This window comes from Pyricularia oryzae, chromosome 6, assembly GCF_000002495.2.
Source record: "Pyricularia oryzae 70-15 chromosome 6, whole genome shotgun sequence".
Classification (NCBI taxonomy): domain Eukaryota; kingdom Fungi; phylum Ascomycota; class Sordariomycetes; order Magnaporthales; family Pyriculariaceae; genus Pyricularia; species Pyricularia oryzae.
In genome coordinates, this window is record NC_017853.1 from 1,881,763 (window position 1) to 1,905,887 (window position 24,125).

The window sequence follows — 24,125 nt, forward strand, 5'->3', positions numbered from 1 at the left end:
AAATGGTCTGTCACCCTCGAGTAGAATGTGTGAATTGAACACCGATGTACCACAGAGGATTGAGTTTGTCATGTGCACACAAGTCGTGTGGCATACGGTCGTTTGCACCAAGGCAGTGACTGATCCTACGACCTGAGCCGGGAACTAGGCATAGTCCTCGCAGCGAGTCCAATCTACAGACGCTGAATTTTTGATGCTGCTCGACAATCGCTCGTCAGCAACTTTGCCAGCCTCTGGGTGCTCATCATTCATCAGGTAGGCGGACAAGGGAAAAAAAAAGACCGATTCAGAGGATGCAAGTCCGCATAAAAGCCGACACCGCTGACCTTTCAGTCGAGCCCGGCCCATACTCGCGCCAACCTGTAAAGTCGTCATAATTTCGTGTATTTTCGGAACGTAGCTGAGAACCCAACATTCATGATGCTGACTAGCAGTCAACAAGGTTCTTTGTGCCGTTACATGCAGCTCCCTCCCTGCTCTCTCATTAATCCAATCCTGCAGGACTAACATGAATATCATTCTGACCCTCGTAACATTTTTGATCCCGGCCCTCATTTTGTTGCTTGATGGGGAGGGGGCGGATATTGCCCCGGGTACTGGCCCGCTGGTGGGGGATAGATTGGCTGCTGCCCTGGCGGCGGCGGCGGGTACATATCCTGCTGCTGGCCATATACCGGCTCGGGGTAGTAGGGGTACTGCTGAGGAGGCATCGGTGGCCCCTGGGTGCTATTCATCTTGTATGGGACCTGACCAAGCTCGGCCTGCTGGGCGTAGGGTCCAGCTGGCCCCTCCCTTCTGCAGGCCTTGACGAAGAATATCATATGGACAAGTGTCAAGACCCTGAGGAAGAGAGTCTAGTCAGAAAGTTGTCGGGCCACAAGCCAATAACTTTTACGAATTCAACAAGGAAGGGAGGAGATGGGCAAGGAAAATAAGAGAGAAAAAAACACTTACGACACGACAAATGAAATGGCCGTTACCGCCGCCATGACAGTGCCCTCTTTCTTAAGTCTCGCGCCAAGATCACCAAATCGGCTGGTGTCGTTGAACCTATCGGCAGCGGCGAACCAAAACCGCGTGATTCTGATACCAAAGACCCAGGTTGCAGCCCAGAAAAAGACACTGAAGCCATACGAGACAACAAAGAGGACGCGGAAGAAGAAGTGAGGCACCTTCTTCTCTACCACGATTGCCGAGACGTACAACACCACGGTCTTGACGGCCTATGATGAGAGAGGGGTGTGTCAGTATGTAGTATCTAGTAAGGTATATGTATGCCCGCGCCCAACGGGTCTGGAGGCACCAGGTGTTTGGTGGTTGTAACAACCCATCCTACTTACTGTGAATATGAACAAGGCTGCTGAGCCGGGGCCGGCGAAACGGCGCTCGCCAAAGGTCTTGATAATGGTAATGGCGAACGCGGAGAGGCCCACGATAACGAGTGAGAGGAGGATCATGGCAATCTTGGTGCCAGTGAGCCATCGCGGCTGCCCTGCCGGAACGCCATTGCTCATTAAACTTCTCATGTGCATTTTCTTTTCTGGCGTCTATCTAGTTTCTGATGGGCCGGAAAGCGGATGTGATGTGAATAGTAGCAGGCTGCCGAAGATAAGGAGCGCATGCGGGAGAAGGGATTTTGGTCCATGAAAGAGGTTTGCGGATCTCTTCTACTTAAAAGGCTGAAATATGGGATTTCAACCTGGGTGGAAATGTTTTAGCCTTTCTTGTTTCACCATCCTTCGGGCAGTACCACTCGACATCAAATTTTCGCTGGTTTTGCATCGGAGCAGCGATATGCCTGTCTCTTCGTTTTTTTTTTCTTGTTTTTTTTTGGTTAACAGAGCTTGGCTGCAGCGAAAGCTTGACCTCCGCCTTTTCGGGGTCCTTGATACCTTACCTTCTTGAGCTAGAAACCTGGCCGTTCTTGTATTATCCGGCATTAAGCACCGGACAGTTGGTCTCATATCCGGCAAGGCAGTTGGAAAACCACGGAGAAACTGTATAGAGGTCATCCTCGTCCAGGGAGTTTCTGATCGCTACCAATTGGGACCGAAAATCATAAATCATGCGAGCATCAAAGGATAGACCCGCGAGGCCTCAGTCGCGCAGTGCTTCACATTGGCCGGCTCATTGTAATCGTCTCAACCACCCTGGGAATGCGCATGGGGTGAGTCAGGATGTACCTGGAGACGGTACACGAATACGTATCTAGACGTGTTACTGTACGAATTTGGAAACAAATCGTAAACTGCAGCGACGGCGGTGCCCTGCAAAACCTGATTGCCGTTGCGGAGAATCACCCTTAACACGCCATCTTTGGATCGACAAATGTGGGATAAGCCACCGGGTGTTGGTGTTTGTTACTGTCGACGCGGTTAGAGGAAGGCACAAGTTTTGCAAGTAAGCAAGCACCTTATGCCAACGGTGAAGACAGGGGAGGAGGCCTCTAGTGCACACCACTAGTCTAGAATTGTCTAGGTCTAGAACTAGAACTAGTTCTAGAACTAGACCCCGCCTAGAACCAGCACCCAGTTTGTCAAATTGCCTTTCATCAACTCGTACCTCTGAGATGCACAAAGTAACTATAACAGCAAGTACGGAGTAGCTTGTAATTGATTCTCCATATCGGATGAGAATGCAATTAGATCCAAGTATTTCCGAGCTCAAGCTTTTTCTGATATTCCTACCACGTACGTGATTGACAAAGAAAATTACTGTCAGATACCCAAGAGCCAATGGAGGAAACCGATCAAAGAAAGCAACCTTGGTGGTGGACATCTAACATCAGACAAAAAGAATCGAAGGCGGCAGTCATCTCCGGCACCATTTCAACTTCTGTCCAAAGTGGTGATTTTCAAACCCTGCATTTCACCTTGACTTCTCCACGCCTCGATCCGCCTCACGTATCCCAATAACCCCTGCGACAAGGGACTTGCTCTCGCACTTTTGAGTCCCTCCTCGGGCGTCATTTTTAGGATATCCCCTTCGTTAGTGAGCAAGCTAGGCGGGCATGCTCCCACCACGGATCCATAGGTGGCACCCTTGAGGATCTCGCCCGTCCACTCCTCTTCGGCTTCGCGAGTCACCTCCACCACGACCCTTTTGTCCTCACGGCCTCGGCACGCCTGCGCAATGATGTGCGCGATGTGCAGCGACTCCTCCGTCAGCACATGGCTGAAGTTGACCGTTGTGCCTGCCTGCGTGCTCCCCAGCCAGAACAGGTTCGGAAACCCGTGCGAGCTGACGCCGTGCAGCGAAGCCGCCGCATCTTTCCACTTCTGCGATAAAGTCTGTCCGCCCCGGCCGATGACATCCAGGCCTGCAAGGAGCGAGGGTTCTGAGGCCCCGACAGCTCGGTATCCGGTGCTGAGCACGAGCACATCCACGGGATACTCGGTGCCCGCCACCACCACCCCCTTTTCCGTCACGCGCTCTACGCCTTTCCCGTCGGTGTCCACCAGGCGTACGTGTGACTGGTTGTATGTCTGTAGGTACTCGTCGTGGAAAGTCGGCCGCTTGCACCAGGTGGGATACCAGTGCTTCAACTTTTCCGCCGTCCGAGGGTCCTCGACTAGGCTGTCGACCCGCGCCCTGGCGCGCTCCGAGCCGGGCAGCTCCAAGGCCACAAATTTTCCAATGTACTCTGGTATTTCTTGCGGCATAGGCGGGGGGATAGGTCCTCCCCCGAGAATACTGCACCAACCATCCAACTCTGACCACTCGTCGTCCACCAACTTCTCCTCCATTCCACGCAGTGTTCCACCCGAGGCCATCCACCGGGCATTGTTCTCCTGTCGCCTCTTCTGCCACCCTGGCCCGGTCGCCACTTTTTGTCGCCAGTGGTCAGGATTCATGTCATGCTGACCGCGGCCGTATACCTGTGACGGCGTGCGCTGGAAAACAAATAGCTCGGCTGCATACTTGGCCAGCACCGGGATGACCTGGACCGCGGTTGCGCCGGTGCCGACTATTCCTACACGCTTTCCTCGGAGCTTTTCAAGAGCCGGAAACGGCTCATCTCCGCTTCCACCAGTGACTTCGTAATCCCAACGCGATGTGTGAAACATTTGGCCACCAAAGCTTGACAGACCATCTAGCTTGGGTGCCTTGGGCACAGGGAAGAGCCCGCTCGCCAGGATGACGAAGTCGGCCCGTACTCGTAAGTTATGTTTCTCTATCCCGCCAGTACCCCTGCAAGTAGTCATCTCTACCTGCCAGACAAGTTTCTCGTCATCCCAAGCCAGTTTGTCGATGTGGGTGCGGTACATGATGCTATCCTGGAACCCAAATTTCCGTGCCACTTCCTCGAGGTACGTGCGGATCTCACAACCCGGGGCGAACCGCCGGCTTGGCATGTAGTCCATCTCCTCGAGGAGCGGCATGTAGACACTCGCCTCAACGTCGCAGTGCAGGCCAGGGTAGCGGTTCCAGTACCACGTGCCTCCGATACCGCCCGCCCCGTCCACCAGCTTGACATCACTGGGGCCGAAGCCTTTCTGGGAGAGCCGCACGGCGCTGAGAATTCCACCCATGCCGGCCCCCAGGACCAGGAATTTGACATTGTCTCCATCCCTCAGGGCCGGGGTTGCTGCATCGAGTGCGGCATGGTCTGCCCACGGGTCTTCAGCCAGCGAGCGGATTCGGGAGTCGGTGCTGCTGTGCAACTCCTGAAACTGGGCGTTTCCGTCAGAGCGTATTCGTTTGGCGGCCTCTTGGGCGTACTTGGCCATTTGCTCCTGTAGCGAGCGCGGGTTGACGGCACTGTTGCCCTGGGGCATTGACTGAGACATTTTGTTTTTGTTACTGCTGGTACTAGACGTGGTTGAAGCCGGCAGTGAAGCAACACGATTCATTCCCGGAGACGTGTGAAACGGGAAACGTGCGGAGACTTAAGTACCTCCGAGAGGATGGACTGAGGGATTTACCCCATTACGCGGAGACACGTCTGTTCAACTCAAAAGCGACATCCACCATGTCGGGGACCAGCCCACACTAGGTGCGACATCCATACCAAGATTTCTTGCTATGCGAACGGCTATCCGAATCTATTGGGGATTGGGCTATGCGTAAGTGGAAACCAAGCAGCGTTACCAATAGTATCAGTCTAGCTGCAGCGTGTTTGGGGCTTGTTATATTAAGCAGGGATGCTTGTGCAATACTCGCTAATGTAATCTTGGCAGCTTTAGCTCCTTCTTCAGGGTGTGGTCGACAACGACATGCATGGCAGTCCATGTCATTATAGGACTAGGCCAGACCGTCTTTGGGTGTGCATTTTCTGCAGGAGGACGTCCCATTGTTGGTAGTATACCTATCTTTGATGTCTCCTTTTGAAGCTGAGACGGACGTTCGTTTCGTGCGCCTTTGGGATGCTTAGAGCCACGAGACTAAACTCATGTGTTTCTTTTGGTCAAGAAATTTTATCCCAAATATTACGACTTTAGTCCGGCGAAATTGTCAACTGTGGCGTGGCGAAAGAATTGCTGGAAGAGGGGTGTGTGTGTGTGTGTGTGTGTGTGTCACTGAAGAACCTTGTCCAAGAAAATCCCCCAAAAAATAGTTCAGTAAAAGGACCGGGTTTTCGGAACACAAAATCCTTGGCGAAAGTTTACAGATCCCCCTCAAGGACTCACTTACACTACAGCCTATCAAGATGCCTTTTGCGTAAGACCTGGCGAATCCACTCAATTATAATCATCTCCATGCCAAGGGATTCCGCATATCCACGACTCATGCCTGTCATATAGGTACACTATAACATGATTCGCAGGCACTTCCTCTTTGAAAGTTTGAATAGGTAGGTAGCGGTGACCTGGAGAGTTGGCTACGAAGCAGAGATGCAGATCTGATCATGGATGTGATTTAGATATGGTGGTTATGTTATGGTTTTTGGCTTGTTTATTTATTTTTCTGTCATAAAAAACTGTTGGATGTGTTGGAAACCAGGGGCCACATCAGTAGTCCCTGCAATGAGTCTATTCAGCGCATCCTGTCCGGCTATAGTAGGCTTCTGGGTCCTGGGGCAACAACTCCTTGGATCAAGATGAAAATGGCATCGTGCCAAAATCGACTCGAAATGCGAAAACAAAAAGTCTCGAATATTGCTTTGCACCGCACTAGGCCAAACACACATATAGTCACCTCCCTTTCACTTTCTCGAGTGCACCAGTCTGCCGCGCACCCAGACCCTCTTTGTATTCCTGTCGTCCCCGTTGAATAGCCACTTGGCGACGCGCTCCTCCCACGTCTCCCAGCCAAAGATGTCGACGTTGCTCTGGTGGTTGTCCTCGCCGCTAGCCGACGCGGCGCCCTCCTGCATGCCGTTCTCTCCGACGCTGCCGAGCCCGACGAGCTGCGCGTCCCAGTCGAAGCCGACCTCGAAGGCGCCGACGCGGTCCGCCAGCCCGACCACAGCCGCACCGCCCCGCGTCGCCAGATGCAGCACCTCCTCGACCGACAGCTTAGCCGCATCGTCGCAGCAGTCTCCCGCTCCCGCCAGAGCCACGTGCCGGCTTACCAGCAGCGCCTGACGCGCCGCGTCCAGGATCGACGGCGAGTAGCCGCCGCTGACGTCGGTACCAAGGCCGACCTCGATGCCCTTGTCCAGCAGCCAGCGGACCCGGGCGGCGCCCGAGGTGATGGAGCTGTTGCTGCACGGGCAGTGGCTGACCTTGGAACCCCTCTCAGAGATCAGCGATGCCTCGGCCTCGGAGAGGTGGATCGCATGCGCAAGGATCGTCTTGTCCGTCAGAAGTCCGTACCGGTCATAGACCCCGGCATAAGTCTCGCCGACGTCTTCAACAACATCGCATTTAGTTGCATTGACTCCACCGCAAAACATCTCACGCACCAGCTCGATTTCACCTTTGTTTTCGCTGATGTGCGTCTGTACCGGCAGCCCCGTCTCGGCGTGCAGCCTTCCCAGAGCACCCAACAGCTCGACTGAGCAGCTCGGAGCGAATCGGGGCGTTATGATTGGCTTGATGGTTTGGAATCCAGGGTCGATCTTGCTGATGTGGACGATGGAGTCCCTCGTTGCTTGCAAGCTGACTTCGGCGCTCTCCTCGCGGTACCAATCCGGGCTTAACTGATCCATGCAGACCTTGCCGACGAGTGCTCGCTGGCCAGCGGCCATGCACAGGTCCGCTAGGAGGTTGGTTGATGGAACGTCGATAGTGGCGTAGTAGGCTGCGCAGGTCGTGCCATGTGCCAGCGTCTTGCTGATGCAACGACCATAGACCCGGCGTGCCTTGGCAGGGTCGGCCAGCGACGCTTCGAGCGGGAACGTGTACGTGGTCAACCAGTCGAGCAGCGTCGACTTACCAAAGATGCCCGAGTTTGGGTACTGAGGCGCATGGATGTGCGTATCTGCGTGAGGTTTTGCATCCTTGGTCAGTCTGCAGGTCAAAGTAGAGTATTTATTTCTCTCTCTCTCTCTCTCTCTCTCTCTCTCTCTCAATTCTTGCCGTGCCACTCCCCCTCAGGTAAAAAGAAAATAGGCCCTGTGGTGCACTTTGCTGTTTCGAGAGAAGCCTTGAGTGCCAAGAAAGAAGTCTGCCATACCTATAAAGCCAGGGAAAAAGAACTGTCCTTCACTGGCAGTAATGACCTGCACCTCATCTCTAGACCATCCAAGGCGAGGGAATAGCACCTCCTCAGCCCTTTCCCGATCACAGTCATCTTCGATAGCGACGATTGTGCCCTCTTTCGAGACACATACAGCGGCCTTGTGACGATACTTCAGCTCCGCTAGCGATGCATTGTGAATGAAGGTGCCGAGAAAGAGTTTGTGCCTGTCGTCTCCTCCCGCTGAAGTTTCTACAACCGTTCCAGGTCGCGACGTAACGATGCCGTTGCCATTCTGCTCCCCTCTTTCGCCGTCGAGATGCACGCTACTGTTGATGCTACTGGCGGCGGCGCCGGCGGCGATACTCTGATAGTGCTCCCCCATTTCCCCCTACCAAGAACGCTCCTTTCCCAACCAAATTCAAGATAAAATAAAAAGACAAGAACAATGAGCGGAAAGCGATGTAGAAATAAGATATCTACACCAATCCACGGTAAATTCGAATCGTTACCTGAGTTTATGATTGGATGTTCGGGTGTATGTTCGCTTGATACTTTGTTGCGAATTTACGGCGTGCGTGTGTTGCCGATCAGTGTGGTATTGCTACTGCACGTCAACCGAAACAAGTCGCATGGATCTGGTCGGGGTTCAGAAACGTGTTGATCTCCGATGCGGCGCGGGGTTGCGTGTGTTATAACCGCTACCGAGGTGCGGTAACTGCATTTGTATGGGTGTGTTTTTTAGGTGAGTCCTCTGAGATAAGCACGCACCGTCTCAGTCAAGTACAGTATCTGATATCAGAAGCTTACGTGTAGCTTTGGAGACCTTGCACAGCTGAAATCACCAGCCGCCGCCCACCACTTCAAACACTGAGAAATATTACACCGAATACAGATAAAGCTATCGATTCAATACTCCGAACCAATTGCCGTCCATTACACCTTTAGTCTACGCTAACCAGACTTCTTTTCTTGTTTTCTTTCGTATATGACATTCGTCATGTGAGCGCGCAAATTTAAATGCCTGGAAGAAAACACACTGAGTTCTTGACGATTTGCGAATGAAAATAATTAAAAAGTCGAATCTCAATAAGATAAAACTAGCGACAACATTGCATGTCTATTTTGAAGCACTCCCCAGCGCCAACCCTATGAACAGACAGTAAAACCAATCAAGGTAAAAGAATAAAATAAAACATAAAAGCCACATAGATGCTGACAAGCCACCGCGGAGTATCTTCGTATAATTACGTCGGGTGTGCAGCTGACCCAACCCAAAATAACACAAGTATCATAACTTCTTTTATATTGCTCCCCTCAAAAAACTCCTGCCCCGTTCACGACGCCATCTTACTCTTCTAGTGGACTCCGTTGGCGCCGTTCGCTTCTTCCACGCCATTCTCGGTGGTCTCGCCGTTGGCATCGCCCGCACCGTTGGCGCCAAGGCCGATGGTGGACGGAACCGCGTTCTCGTTCTGGTATTGCTCCCAGTTGGCCAAGATCGAAGCAATGCGAGGCGAGTTGGTCAACCTATAGACATCCTCGAAGTACTCCTTGGTGAGTGCGAAAGGCTTCGCGGTCACGTTAGGAATGTACTTTCCGAGCAGTTTTGAGGGGTCAATGGTTGTCTTGTTGATCTTCTTAAGCAGGAATGACCTAAACGGCTTTACACCGCTGCGCAAAAAGGTCGAATGGAAAGGCACGTCGATTCCACGCAGCGGGATGGTTGCAAAGCCCCTCTCAAGCTCCAAGGGCTTGGGCTTGGCCTCCGTCTTCTCGGCGGACGCCTTGATGATCTCCTGCAGGTGCTGCTTGACGTCCTCGACTGTCATGGCAGCCTTCATAGCCTCAATGTCGATCTTCTGTGCCTTGAGGTAGTTGAGCACATTGGTAAGCGTATCCAGAGCCCGGAGATCTCCAGCGCAAACGTATTGCATGTTTGCGATGTTGTAGTTGACGATCTCGAGCAACCAGCCCGTTCCCTCGGCGATGTTGCCGACGACGAAGCGGAGAGCCTCCTCGTTGAAGGTCTTGGAGATACGGCTCGGGTTGACGGCGCACATTGAGTAGTTGGACCTTCCACTGGCGTCACGCTCCACAGCGACCTGCATCGTGAGACCACGGTAGAAAACGACAGAGACCAAACTCTCAATGGGCATGACATCAGCCAGGGCAGCGAGAGCCGAGTATTCACCCAAGGAATGACCGGCAAAAGTACTGTCGCGAGGGACCAGTCCCTTAGCCTTCATGTCTTCGAAGCTTGCCTTCTCCATCAGTGTCAGGGCGGGTTGAGTGAACTGTGTCGCTGAGAGCAGGCCTGTAGGAGACCGGTAAGTGTATGAAGTTGTCCTCTCGTTGATATCCTTGAAGATGCGCTCAGATTTGATGGTTCCGTCCGCAGCAACAGTCTCGAAGGTCATGGCCATGTAGTTGGCGCGAATAGCCTTGCCACGAGGGCCTCCAAAGTGAATGGTGAGCTCCTTGGGGTTGTTCTTGACAATATTTGTGATCGCGAATCCTGTTATTCATGCATTAGTATCTCCTCAACATGGCAAAATCGAGACGTAATGGGTGGCTGATGCTTACCATATGTGTCCATCAAGTACTTGTCTGCGCGGTCCCAAACTTCCTTGGCAACCGGGCTGCTTTCGTACAGCTCCATGCCCATACCTTGCTCTTGCGAACCTTGTCCAGTGAACACGTACGCGGTCACGGGCTGCTCAACCTCGGCCTCTCCCAACAGCACCTTGTCCTCAGTCTCCTTGTTGATGACCTCAACCTTGATGATCTTGCGTCCGGCAACCATACCAACATGCTGCAATTTGACCAGCAAGTCATCGTTGGGCAGCACCATGCCGACCAATGATGCGTGGAAGCTCCTGACTCTGCTGTTGTCATTTTCAGCTGCCCAAGTCTCGACCAGGCTACGCACCGCGGCACTAGAGTACATGCCATGGGTGATGGTGCCCGGCAGATCGGCATAGTTGGCAAAAACCCGAGAAACGTGAATGGGGTTGTAGTCGCCAGACACTCTGGCGTATGTCTCGTTCGAGGCGGGGGCCCGAAGCTGGAGGGGAGTCTTGCCACTAAGGGGAATCGGGTTCTCAAAGTTGATTGGCTGCTCGATCGAAGAACCGTTTCGCTCCAAGAAATCAATCACGGGGTTTCCGTGCGAGGTACCAGCTTCATACTCGACACTGCCGACTTGGACGATCTCCTTTGTAGGCAGCTCTACAAGTACCTCACCGCGAGTCTGCACGCTGCTGAACACGGTGGTGTTCTTGAAACGGACAAGAGACTGGAGACGGAAGATAAGTGTCTGCCCCAGCAAGTCCATGTTAACGTTGTCTTCGAGGGTGAACCATTCCTTCGACCGTAGAACGGCGACGTCCTTGGAAGTCGCGAGGTGGATCTGCATTGGTGTCTCGATCTTGCTCTGGAATGTGTTCTCGAAATCGGTGTAGGTTCCCCGGTACAAAAACTGGGATGTCACCTCCATGACTGGTTCACCATCGCGGGTGATGGTACCGCAGACCTCGACCATCTTTCCAGATTCTTGAATGACAACGGCGTTGACTCGTGAAACTGTAGAAACCTCATCTCCCTTCTTGAGAGGCTCAGCACCTGGCTTCATGCGGAACTGGTTGGAAAGGTGGACAAGGTTGAGGAGGTCACCATCGATCTTGCGAGGGAAAATGGGCTTGGTTATTGCCTTCCAGCCGACAACGATGGCGAAGTCCATGGGCGCATACATGACCTTTCCAGGCCGGTCAACGAAGGCTTCGCCCGTGTTGCCGACAGCATGGACAAAGTCGTTGATCGCTTCGCTTGTCACGACATCCTTGCCTCCGTCAAAGGCACTGTCGACGTTGGCATCCAGCTCAAGCTTCTCATCGCCAAACCAAGCTCGCCAGTAAAACTCCTTGATGCGGTCATTGCGGTCATCCATGACTTCGTGCAGAGGAGCGTATCCAGCCTCGGGCTTATAGATGAACTTGAGAGGCAGAGAAACCGGCTTACCCAATGCAGTGGTGTCCTTGATCAGCTCTACAATGATCTCATTCTTGCCAGAGAGACGGGCAACCAAAACATCGACGTAGTGGTTGTGTCTGGGTTGCTCCCTAACAATGATTTGTGTGGATGCTGGATCCTTGGGGTAGCGAACTTCAACAAAAAGACCGCGGCAAGGGGCAAAAATACGCCTCATCGGGTTGCTCTGGAACTTTGTGCCTTGGACAATCACCTCCGACATCAACAAGGCGTGGCGCCATGAGCGGGTCGGTCCGGCAATGAGTGACAACCAATGATCCGTGCTTGGCATGGTCTGAGACGGGGACAGCGAGATGCGGAAGATGTCTCTAACACCTCTTTCCTCGGAAACACTCAAACCATCAATCGAGTCAACATCGGGGAATTCACGCTCCATGAGCTTTCCTCCGAAGTACTCGATCGAAGGGAGGGTTGATGTCTTTCCTTGGTACAAATCTTTGCTGAGACCGGCAATGTGCCCTTCATGAACGCCATCAAGGATGCTCTGGATAGGCTCGTCGACCACAGTAGAATAGCGAACAGCCATTGGTCCCTGCAAAATACAAGTACGCTGGACGTCCTGGTCCATGACGGCCTGGAGATCCTCGGACTGCCACAGTGAGTCTTTTTTGAAGTAGAAGTCAAAATTGTCGTCCAGAGCTGGCACGAAAACAACAGGCTTCTGGATTGGCCTCATGCAGAGTTGAAGGAAGTGCTGGACATCCTGGGCGTTGATAAGCTGATCCTCAGCCTGAGGATAGTGTGCCAGGATCTTTTCAATAGTCTCGAAGGGTTGTGTAAGATCTGTGTAGTGTTGGAGAAGAGAAGGCTGCCCAGAGCTCTGAACAAACCGCTCCTCGACTCGGTGGATGAAGTCACCAGTCAAACGCATGAAGCTGGGGTCAATCCAGCGAGACTCATGCTTGACATACATGAGCTCGACCATGCGACGGACTACCTCGGCGTATGTCATGTCCTCAAGGTCAACGGCCTGTCCGGCCTTGTTCTTGCCGAACCAAACTTTGTGGAAGTCCTTGTTTAACTTCTCGATTATGTAGCTGCGCATCTTCTTGAGCTCCGGGACACGCTTCTCTTTGGGCAAGCTGAAGATCTTCTGGTCCATCTCGGACCAGAACTTGACACCACGCGTGGCAATCTTGTGGATTGGCTCTCCCATCTCCGACAGAACGGTCGTGATGCCACCTGCAACGCCATTGTAAGTTTTCTCCCACTCGTCATCGTCAACACCAGGTGCATCGACGATGGCTTGCTTGGCTGCCGGGGCAGTGTGCGCCTCCTTGGCAACCATGACGCGACTTCCAAACAGACAACCATCGAAAGGCATGGGGGGATAACCGAACTTTCTGGACCACTCTCCAGTGATGTAAGGATAAGTGTCCTCGGCACCACCGAAGCCGCTGCCTGCGATCAGGATCAGGTTGTCACACTTGCGAATCCTGTTGTACATGAGCAGCACAGGCTGGTGGAAGTCCTCGAACGAGTGGTGTCCACCACCACGACCTCCAGTCCACTGCAGCATGACGGGGAATGTGGGGTTGGCATTGGCAATGTTGATGACAGCTTGAATAGCGTCTGTCGATCCCGGCTTGAAAGAAATGTGCTTGAGACCCAGAGTTTGGATGTATTCGTTGGCAACCTCGATCGAAGGCACACCAGCACCGATAGTGAGACCCTCGATGGGAACGCCTTGAGATCGAAGACGCCCAATCAACGGTATCTGCCACTGCATCGCGCGGGGGTTGACGTAGATAAGGTTGACGCTGATACCGCGGCCAGCAGGAATCGCCTTCTCAATCTTGACAAGGGCATCGGTCATCATCCTAGGCTCAAAGTAACCGCCTCCCGCCAGCTCGATGTGATAACCAGCGTTCATGGTTGCCGCAACAAAGTCCCATTTGACAGTGCACGGGGTCATACCTGCTACCATGACAGGAGGAAGTCCAAGCAGCCTACTCATCTTGGTATCAACGTAGGTGCGGCCAGTGGCAGTCTTGATCAACTTGGGACCGTACTCCTTGACCCAATCAATAGCGTACTTCACAGCGTGTTCCTCATCCCGGTCAAAAAGCTCTGGCTTGTAACCCACCTCTGTCACAGTTCCAGCAACAGAGCCAGCTAGGATGACGCGTACTCCAGTACCATCCTTGTTACGGCTGGTGAGAATTCCCAATCCGGAGATTCCACCTGGGCCGAAATCAAGAACATGAGTTGCGCCGGGGAAGACAGTTGCCTTCTCCCAGTGGACCGGGTCCCGGGTGATGAGTCGGATGAGGGTGGGAACGATGTTACCCTTAACCTCCTCTCGAATGTCTTTGCCAGTGTGAGTGTCAAAGACGGGGATCTTGAGGTCCTTCACTTCGAAGTGAGTGTACTGCAAGTCGTTATCAATCATAGAGGTGGCTTCAGCCAAGTACTTGCTGTGAAATGGCGCGGTGATAGGTAAGAACCTGTTCACAAAGCGAACCTTTCGCTGAGTGTACGGTATTCTGTTCTGGTCAAGACCGGTTGGGGCCTTGACTTTTCTGAGCTGGAGGTTGAGACCGTAGAGAGAAATCGGAGGTCCTGTAACAACCATGTTGCGGGGACTGTTTATGAGAGAAATGGAGATATGGCGATCCGCGGGAAGGTACTCGTTGGTCTTGTCAATGTGCTTCTGTACCTCGGCTTGGGGAAGATCCCTGATGCTAAGCATAGGGGTGGGGATTCCCTCTCCATTGTCGACAGAATCTTGAAGAATCGACGGCGTGATTGAAGTGCGGGGAAAGGTCTGCTGGCTGCGCGCTCCAATCCAGAACAAGATGGTCAAGGTCTTCTTGACAATAGTGGGCCATTCTTTCCAGGTATCAGCAGCAGCTGTGGCAGCTGCAAGAACAATGCCTTGGGAATGTCCAGTGGCGCCGCTGAACCTCTCGCGGAGAGCGCTTGGGGGAACGCCCAAAACTTTACAGGTCACCTCATAGTGAGCAAGCTGGACCAAACCAATTAGAGGAAAGCTAACGGGTGCAGACACCAGGTAATCAATGTCCGGTGTGGCCTCAGGCCTGTGAAGCCATGACATGACATCGAGGCCTTTGGAAAACAGCTTCTCCGCTGATGGATCCTTGGACAGGTTTTGAAGCAGCTCTGCCGACGTAGTGATGAGCTCCTCTATAAAAACACGGTAGGTTGTGTGGAGCTCACGGAGCTCCTCAAAGTACTCCTCAATGTTGCCCTGTCCTCCGAATATGGTGTAGATCTTGGCCTTGTCCTCAGCCGACGCCCTGAAGAGGGCAGACGCATGCGGCTTGATGGCTCGGTTCAAGACGTATCTGGTGGCAAAATAGCTGCGAATGACTTCTAGCTTCTTAGTGTCAATTCCAGGCAGAGTGGCTGCTAGAGCGTGAACTTCGTTGCCCCTGAGGAAGACACGCTCAAACTCGTTAAGAAGAAGCTTAAGGACTTCCTCGTAGGAGCCTTGAGCATCGTCACCCTCCTCCTCAACTTCGCGGGCGACGAATCCCATGTACCTCGCAACGAGCTCGGGAACCGACGAAGGCTCGTCATCTTGTGCCAGCTCATCCGTAGGAGCAGGCAAACTTGCACTGAACCGATCTTTAAGCTGAGAGGCATGGAAGTGCAGATTTGTGGGTATTAGGAACGACGTCTCGAGGGAGCCGTGTGTGAGGTTCAATGGGCGGAGCGAGGCCGAAGACCGCGGCGTAGAAACGCCCGTTTGAGGGCCGGTACCGGTGCCGTACATATTGTGGTTTGTCACGGTCCGCCGGCGTAGCTCTGAGTGTCGGTGTGTATCTGTTGGAACTGATAAAAAGTTAGCCATGCAACCAATAGTTTTTTCTGCAGAGGGTTGCAGGACATGTTTGTACCTTTTGAATACAGTCCCAGTTACTCAGTCAAGAGCAGGGACTCGGAAAAAGAATGTGCGAGGAGTCTGTCACGTATCTCCTGTCTCGCGTAGGTGTCGGGGAGGTGTGTGCGATGTGATATTATTGTTCTGGGCCTTCGCGAAGGGGGGTTCGAGCAGTGGAAAGAAATCTAGGGAGGGAGGGTATCGACACAACGGAGCTTGAGGCAATTGACCCGAGTTGGAAATTTTTACAATGTACAGGAGGGGAACCTTTGAGCCTAAAGGTAAATGGGAAATGGAAAATGTTTATTCACAAACTAAACTGCTCCAACAAAGCCAGGGACCTTGCCAGCCAAACGTGGGATGAAGTTGCCGCCTTAAGCTACTCAACACTACAGACGGGTGCTGGCCAACCCAGCAATTGCTTCTCGCCAAAAAATTTCAGATGATACTTTGTTGGGAAGGGTCTACACATTGTACCCCTGCATTCTTCCCCTCCATTCCACTGGGCCGACCCTGGATGACATCAAAGTCCACGCTGCGGCAGGGCGAGTGTACCTGGGGCCCACTACGCCTCCATGCAAAATCTTCGAAGGCGGCATCCAAGTGCCAACGCAACCCATTGGCCTGGGGTTCTCCACACCCCCCCTGTCATCACCCATCAAAGTTGAAGTACTGGGTACAACTCAACATGCACTCGGGGGCGGATGGAAGGGCCAAAAGCAAATTGGGCGATCGGTTGGCGGGAGAAAGCTAAAAGTTCTTCACACCGAGGGAATGAACAATCAACATTGTATGCAGGTCATGACTGAACCGCGGCTAGGACGCGCTAGACTAGTAAGATAGTTAGGTAGGTACCTCTTTCAGTGTTCAGGAATTCTTTAGGGTGTCGTTCGTCTGTTCCCCTGCACCTAGTTCCGATGGTGATCCGGATCGGGAGGCCTTAAATGGACATTCTCCGACCGCCGTGGCAGCCTCAAAATTCCACAAACTGGACCTAAAGTTATCCAAGAATGCCGGAATACGACGTAAACGACAACGAAATGCCGGCACCTGCCCTTTCTAAGCACAGACCTCTCTGAGGGTATGTATGGAAGGTGAATCTTTGTATCTTGGTGCGACAAGTTTCCCAATTTGTCACGACTGGAACCAAAAACCTACGTCAAAGGATTTTTTTTGCGGTATGCCCATACCTTTTGTGTATCAATTGGCCAAAGAGCGACGTAGCCATAGCTCTTCATCCGATTGTTTGCCGACGTTGCGCCTAGTGCGATAAGGACAAGCGTGCCTACGGGCAGAAAGACCCGATACATGGTTAGATAACCAGATAAGGTATATATGCCAAAGCTATGAACTTTTATAGTCAACGGATTTCGATGTGACAGGCGTCAACGGTTTCGTTCTACAGCAGACTACCTGCCTAGCCTAACGTACCTACCGCCTAGCAGATAGTTCATAGGCCCGCCCTTATCTCCAACTGCCTACCTTAGGTACACTAGACTTACACAGCGCATTCTCAAACAATGTGATAGCCCAGTTCCAGTCGAGCAATTTTTGTTTATCTTGAATTCGAATCGCATGAACTCGATGATTAGCAATTTTCTCTATGAAATAATTTCAAAGCCTGTGGACGGCTGCCTCAATTCGATAATTACCACGCCCCCTATTGCATGCCCCTCATCCCGACCCTGAGTGGCATGCGGGGTACCGGTACCTTGCAAGACATGCACTAATCCCTATCGGGCTTAGCTCAATTCGTTTGGTTGAGGACTGATGTGCCATTTGGGGCGTTGCTACCGCTTCCAGTTGGAGTTCAACAAACAGATGGAGAAAAAAAAAAAACTGGGAGCTGGTCCCCAAAGCTCGCCATTGTCAGTTTCGGACAGGCAAGTCTATAGACAAGTACTCTGCTGTGATTTCTTTTTGCATTGGTTTGAGTTTGTAAAAGTGTTCATCATAGCGACTCTTTCTCGTACCAACCTCAAACCATATTGGGCGATTCCGTTCTTTCCTTACTCTGCCCACTTGCCATTGTGCTCTAATCCTTAGATCTTCACCAGTCGGAGTACTTACCCTCCTAAGGGTACCTTAAGACAAATCCTCCTTCCCACGGAACCTGCCGTGCCGGAATCACTGAGATAATCCCCCTCCGTGTTCCCCTTTTTTTTCACCCGTCTCTTTTATTCAGTCCCAAGATCACGTCTTCAGCGGCATACTACGACGGCGGGACTTTCATGCTAGAATCGAAATAATAGACGATACCCGGAGCGTCACTCCCGCTGGCTGCCTGCCTACTGTTCCCGACGAATTCGCCTTCCCCCGTTCACCCACGTATTTGACCATCTGGTCCGTCACAAGTTGCCCAAGATGCGTCCGGAAATCGAGCAGGAGCTTGCCCATACTCTCCTTGTGGAGCTCCTTGCCTACCAGTTTGCCTCTCCCGTGAGGTGGATTGAAACACAAGATGTCTTCCTCGCTGAGAAGACCGCCGAGCGGATTGTCGAGATTGGTCCTGCAGACACGCTCGGTGTTATGGCCAAGAGAACACTAGCGTCCAAGTACGAAGTTTTTGATGCGGCGAACTCACTGCCACGTCAAATTCTCTGTTATAACAAGGATGCGAAGGAAATATACTATGATGTCGACCCTGTGGAGGATGAGCCGGAACCTGCAGCAGCGGGCTCAAGTGTTCCAGCCTCAGCTGCCGCCGCCGCTGCAGCCGCACCTGTTGCTGCTGCTGCTGCCGCCCCGGCACCCAGTGCTGGCCCGGCAGCACAAGTCCCAGATGCTCCAGTACAAGCCGTTGAAATTGTGCGGGCGCTCATCGCTCAGAAGTTGAAAAAGCCATATCTAGAAATCCCCCTGAGCAAGGCTATCAAGGATCTCGTGGGTGGTAAGTTGCAGCCCTCTTCCGTCAGACTCGCTCGACTGAGGCAATAATTAATATGATAACTCCACAGGCAAGTCTACGCTCCAGAACGAGATCCTTGGCGACCTGGGTAAGGAGTTTGGAACAACTCCCGAAAAGCCAGAAGACACTCCTCTAGACGAGCTTGGTGCAGCCATGCAGGCCACATTCGATGGAAACCTTGGCAAGCAGTCACAGGCTTTAATCGCAAGGTTAATATCATCCAAAATGCCTGGCGGCTTCAACATCACAGCTGCGCGCAAGTATTTGGAGACAAGATGGGGATTGGCATCGGGCCGTCAAGATGGCGTTCTTCTGCTTGGAATCACCATGGAGCCTGCTGCACGACTGGGATCTGAGAGTGACGCAAAAGCGTTCCTCGACGATGTCGCCCAAAAGTACGCTTCCAACGCTGGTATCAGCCTTACCACGGCTGCTGCGGCTGGACCTGCAGGCGGTGCCGCCGGTGGCATGATGATGGATCCTGCTGCCATCGACGCCCTTACCAAAGACCAACGTGCCCTTTTCAAGCAGCAATTGGAGCTTCTAGCCAGATACTTGAAGCTCGATCTTCGTGCTGGAGACAAGGCTTTCCAGGTTTCCCAGGAGTCATCCAAAGTCCTCCAGAACCAGTTGGATCTGTGGATGGCGGAGCACGGCGACTTCTACGCCTCTGGAATAGAGCCCGTCTTCAGCTCATTGAAGGCGAGGGTTTACGACTCTCACTGGAACTGGGCTCGTCAAGATGCCCTGAGCATGTACTACGACATTCTCTTCGGCAAGCTCCAGGCTGTTGACCGTGAGATTGTCAGCCGATGCATTGCTATCATGAACAGATCCAACCCCACCCTCCTGGAGTTCATGCAGTATCACATGGACAACTGCCCAACTGAGCGGGGTGAGACATATCAACTTGCCAAGGAGCTTGGTACCATGTTGATTGAGAACTGCAAGGATGTTCTCGAGGTCTCTCCTGTCTACAAGGACGTGGCTATTCCCACAGCTCCCCAGACCACGATTGACAATCGCGGCAACCTCAAGTATCAGGAAGTTCCTCGAGCCAGCTGCCGAAAGTTGGAACACTACGTTCAGCAGATGCAGGCAGGAGGCAAGATCTCGGAGTACTCTAACCGGTCAAAAGTCCAACACAACCTCGCCCGCATCTACAAAATCATAAAGCAACAGCACAATCTTTCCAAGGGATCGCAGCTTGAGATCCAATCACTCTACAGTGATGTTATTCGGGCTATGGACATGAATGAGAGCCAGATCATGCCCAAAGAAAGCAAGGGCATGAACAAGCGCCCCAAGCCTGCCAAGTCCAAGCCCAATGCTGAGACTATTCCCTTCCTTCACCTACGCCGCAAGACCATGCACGGCTGGGATTACTCCAAGAAACTGACGGGCCAGTACCTCAACTGTCTCCAGGAGGCTGCGAAGTCAGGAGTTACATATGACGGAAAATATGCACTGATGACCGGCGCCGGTGCCGGCTCCATTGGTGCGGAAGTCCTCCAGGGTCTCATCAGTGGCGGAGCGCATGTTGTTGTGACGACTAGTCGCTTCTCGCGAGAGGTGACAGAGTACTATCAGGCTATGTACGCCAGATATGGATCACGTGGCTCTCAACTTGTTGTTGTTCCATTCAACCAAGGCAGCAAGCAAGACGTAGAGGCTCTGGTTGACTACATTTATGATCCCAAGAACGGCCTCGGCTGGGACCTCGATTATATCGTTCCCTTCGCGGCAATTTCCGAAACCGGCCGCCAAATTGATGGCATTGATTCCAAGTCGGAGCTTGCCCACAGGATCATGCTGACCAACCTGCTGCGTCTCCTTGGAAACGTCAAGACTCAGAAGGCTGCTCGTGGCTTTGAGACTCGGCCTGCTCAGGTCATCTTGCCTCTTTCCCCCAACCACGGTACCTTCGGAGGCGATGGGCTTTACTCGGAATCCAAACTCGCTCTCGAGACACTATTCAACAGATGGCATGCTGAGGATTGGGGCAACTACCTCACCATCTGTGGTGCCATCATTGGTTGGACGCGTGGTACTGGTTTGATGTCGGGCAACAATGTTGTCGCCGAAGGCGTCGAGGCATTCGGTGTCCGCACCTTCTCCCAGCAGGAGATGGCTTTCAATCTGCTGGGTCTCATGTCGCCCGCTATCGTCGATCTTTGCCAGCAAGAGCCAGTCTTTGCTGACCTCAACGGAGGACTTCAGTTCATCCCGAACCTCAACACGGTCATGACTACCCTGCGTAAGGAGATCATGGAGAAGAGCGAGGTGCTCAAGTCGGTTACCAAGGAAACATCCATTGAGGACAAGATTGTCAACGGCGCCAACTCGGAGAACCTCTACAAGAAGAAGTTCATCGACCCCCGGGCCAACATCAAGTTTGATTTCCCACGTGTCCCTGACTGGGAGCAAGAGGTCGCCCCGCTCAATGAGAAACTCAAGGGGATGGTCGACTTGGAGAAAGTTGTCGTTGTCACTGGTTTCGCTGAAGTCGGTCCCTGGGGTAATTCGCGCACTCGCTGGGAGATGGAGGCCTACGGTGAATTTTCACTCGAGGGCTGCGTCGAGATGGCCTGGATCATGGGTCTCATTAAGAACCACAACGGCCCGATCAAAGGTCGCCCATACTCTGGATGGGTTGATGGCAAGACTGGCGAGCCCGTCGACGACAAGGACATCAAGGCCAAATACGAGAAGCACATTCTGGAGCACTCTGGCATCCGTCTTATTGAGCCCGAGCTGTTCAAAGGCTACGACCCCAACAAGAAGCAGCTTCTTCACGAGGTTGTCATCGAGGAGGACCTTGAACCCTTCGAGACCTCGAAAGACACTGCCGAAGAGTTCAAGCGTGAGCACGGGGACAAGGTCGAGATTTTTGAGATTCCTGACTCTGATCAATACACTGTCCGCCTCAAGAAGGGTGCGGGACTCTGGATTCCCAAGGCTCTCCGATTCGACCGTCTGGTTGCTGGGCAAATTCCTACTGGCTGGGACGCTAAAAGATATGGCGTTCCTGACGATATTATCTCGCAGGTTGACCCCGTCGCCCTGTTCGTACTGGTATCAACTGTCGAGGCTCTGCTCTCTTCCGGTATTACCGACCCGTACGAATTCTACAAGTATGTCCACGTTTCGGAAGTGGGCAACTGTGTCGGTTCCGGTATGGGAGGTGCTGCGGCTCTTCGCGGTATGCACCGTGACCGTTACCTGGACAAGCCTCTTCAGAACGATATCCTGCAGGAGTCTTTCATCAACACCATGAGCGCTTGGGTCAACATGCTTTTGATCTCGTCCTCTGGGCCCATCAAGACCCCCGTTGGTGCCTGTGCCACCGCTGTGGAGTCGATTGATATCGGCTTTGAGACAATTATGGAGGGCAAGGCTCGCGTTTGCTTCGTTGGTGGATTTGACGACTTCGGCGAAGAAGGATCGTACGAGTTCGCCAACATGAAGGCGACTAGTAACGCGGTCGACGAGTTTGACCACGGCCGCACGCCAAAGGAGATGTCGCGCCCTACTACCACCACCCGAAACGGATTCATGGAGTCTCAGGGTTGTGGTATCCAAGTCATCATGACTGCCAAGTTGGCGCTTGACATGGGTGTTCCCATTCACGGTATCCTGGCCTTGACTACCACTGCATCTGACAAGATCGGTCGCTCTGTTCCCGCTCCTGGTCAGGGTGTCCTCACCACGGCCAAAGAGCATGCCGGCAAGCTGCCTTCGCCGCTCTTGGACATCAACTACAGGCGCCGCCAGATCAACCTTCGCAAGAGGCAGATCGAGCAGTGGAAGGAGTCAGAGCTTGAGTACCTTGCTGAGGAGGTTGCCGCAATGAAGTCATCCGATGAGAAGTTCAATGAGAAGGAATATCTTGCCGACCGCTCTCAGCACATCGAGAAAGAGGCTGCCAGGCAGGAGAAGGATGTTCTCCGCAGTCTCGGAAACCACTTCTGGAAGAACAACCCCAGTATTGCCCCTCTTCGTGGCGCCCTCGCAACATGGGGTCTTACCATCGATGACCTTCAGGTTGCCTCGTTCCACGGTACATCAACCAAGGCAAACGACAAGAATGAGTCCTCGGTCATTTGCCAACAGCTCGCTCACCTCGGCCGCACCAAAGGCAATGCCGTGCTTGGTATTTTCCAGAAGTATCTTACAGGCCATCCCAAGGGTGCTGCTGGCGCCTGGATGATGAACGGTTGCTTGCAGGTGCTCGATACTGGACTCGTCCCTGGTAACCGAAACGCAGACAATGTCGACGAAGTCATGGAGAAATTCGACTACATTGTCTACCCGAGCCGCAGCCTCCAAACCGACGGCATCAAGGCTTTCTCGGTTACGTCCTTCGGTTTCGGTCAAAAGGGCGCCCAGGCCATCGGAGTGCACCCCAAGTACTTGTTCGCTACGCTTGACAAGAAGACATTCGACGAGTATCGTGCTAAGCTTAGCGCTCGTCAGAAGAAGGCTTACCGCTTCTTCCACGATGGCCTTGTCAATAACACTCTCTTCGTTGCCAAGGACAAGTCTCCTTACACAGACGAGCAGCTCAGCCAGGTCCTCTTGAACCCAGACGCAAGGGTAAAGGAAGACAAGAAGACGGGCCAGCTGATATTCCCGGGCGATTTTATGACGCAGTCGGTTCAGAAGGTCTCTCCCCCGGCCAAGGAGACTCTTGATATGGTTGAATCGCTTGCGAAGAGCCTCGAGAGTCCTACCAACAAGGTTGGTGTTGATTTCGAGGACATTGAGGGTATTAACATCGACAATGATACTTTCGTGGAGCGCAACTTCACCGCAAAGGAAATCGAGTACTGCAGAAGCTCGCCCAACCCACGAGCTGCATTTGCCGGACGTTGGTCGGCCAAGGAGGCTGTTTTCAAGTCCCTTGGTGTTGCAAGCAAAGGAGCCGGTGCTCCCCTGAAGGATATCGAGATTGCACGAGACAGCCATGGTGCCCCCACTGTTGTGGTAAGCTATATCCCTTCATTGTCTCGCTCTTGAGACTTGAATAGTACTATGGTGGAGCGATGTACTGACATATGGTGATTGTAGCTTCACGGCGACGCAAGCAATGCTGCGAACGAGGCGAAGGTCAAGAAGATCAGTGTGTCCATCTCACACTCGGACACGCAAGCTGTGGCCATCGCTGTATCTACTACTGAGTCTTGATGGTGTACTCTGAAGCCTAAAAGCAACACTTTCTGAAGTTTTTTGTTGATGACATGTATATTTTGCAAATTTTGATGGGTTTATGTTAGCATGTCTAGTGTTTCTGCTCTGTTCTGGCCGCGGTAATTTGATATGAACAATAGAGTGTACTTTTGTTACATTCCGACGGGTCTTCACTTTGACTGTGGTACTTGAGATTGCGATTTCCATGGTGTTTATCGAGATATTTCTTTTCTTTTTTACCATTCAAAACGTGACCCTTCAACCAACGGCTAGTATTACCTTGCTGGGTTCTTTATCGTATATCTTTTATCTCACAAATAGATTCTCCTTCACTATCAAACTTACAATATTGTTCTCCAATTACAGTCGGAATGCCACGAAATGAAACATGACTTGACAATGATACGTATGTTGCAGTTTTCACAAGGAGTATTAGGGACAGCCTACTCACTAACAAAGCAGATGTATAATTATAGCCCAGCACTTGTAGTAACATACTTGGATACCTGATACACGCGCGACACACTCACACAGCTACTGGGCGCGAACTAAGATGGGTTGAGTAGC

At 52.6% G+C, this 24,125-nt stretch overlaps 5 protein-coding genes across 5 annotated transcripts; 1 reads left to right on the forward strand and 4 right to left on the reverse strand.

Moving 5' to 3' along the window:
- Nucleotides 1-351: 351 nt before the first annotated feature.
- On the reverse strand, nt 352-2,406 carry MGG_04121 (uncharacterized protein). Its single transcript, XM_003719661.1, has 4 exons — nt 1,898-2,406; nt 1,341-1,819; nt 955-1,223; nt 352-840 (listed from the first exon to the last, which is right to left on the reverse strand). Exons 2-4 carry the CDS (start codon nt 1,530-1,532, stop codon nt 552-554), a joined length of 750 nt encoding a protein of 249 aa, XP_003719709.1. The 5' UTR covers nt 1,533-1,819; nt 1,898-2,406; the 3' UTR covers nt 352-551.
- A 158-nt stretch (nt 2,407-2,564) lies between these two features.
- Nucleotides 2,565-5,416, reverse strand: MGG_04120 (uncharacterized protein). The gene has a single exon (XM_003719662.1). It carries the CDS (start codon nt 4,851-4,853, stop codon nt 2,829-2,831), a length of 2,025 nt encoding a protein of 674 aa, XP_003719710.1. The 5' UTR covers nt 4,854-5,416; the 3' UTR covers nt 2,565-2,828.
- Nucleotides 5,417-6,145: 729 nt separating this feature from the next.
- On the reverse strand, nt 6,146-7,948 carry MGG_04119 (guanine deaminase; the record flags this gene model as incomplete). The annotated part of the gene is made up of 2 exons (XM_003719663.1): nt 6,146-7,365; nt 7,561-7,948. The coding sequence occupies 2 exons, from the start codon at nt 7,946-7,948 to the stop codon at nt 6,146-6,148; spliced, it is 1,608 nt and encodes a 535-aa protein (XP_003719711.1).
- Nucleotides 7,949-8,921: 973 nt separating this feature from the next.
- On the reverse strand, nt 8,922-15,352 carry MGG_04118 (fatty acid synthase beta subunit dehydratase; the record flags this gene model as incomplete). Its single annotated transcript, XM_003719664.1, has 2 exons — nt 8,922-10,081; nt 10,150-15,352. The coding sequence occupies 2 exons, from the start codon at nt 15,350-15,352 to the stop codon at nt 8,922-8,924; spliced, it is 6,363 nt and encodes a 2,120-aa protein (XP_003719712.1).
- Nucleotides 15,353-17,824: 2,472 nt separating this feature from the next.
- MGG_12154 (fatty acid synthase subunit alpha) lies at nt 17,825-23,555 on the forward strand (the record flags this gene model as incomplete). Its single annotated transcript, XM_003719665.1, has 3 exons — nt 17,825-18,350; nt 18,418-23,354; nt 23,439-23,555. The coding sequence occupies 3 exons, from the start codon at nt 17,825-17,827 to the stop codon at nt 23,553-23,555; spliced, it is 5,580 nt and encodes a 1,859-aa protein (XP_003719713.1).
- Between the last annotated feature and the right edge of the window lie 570 nt (nt 23,556-24,125).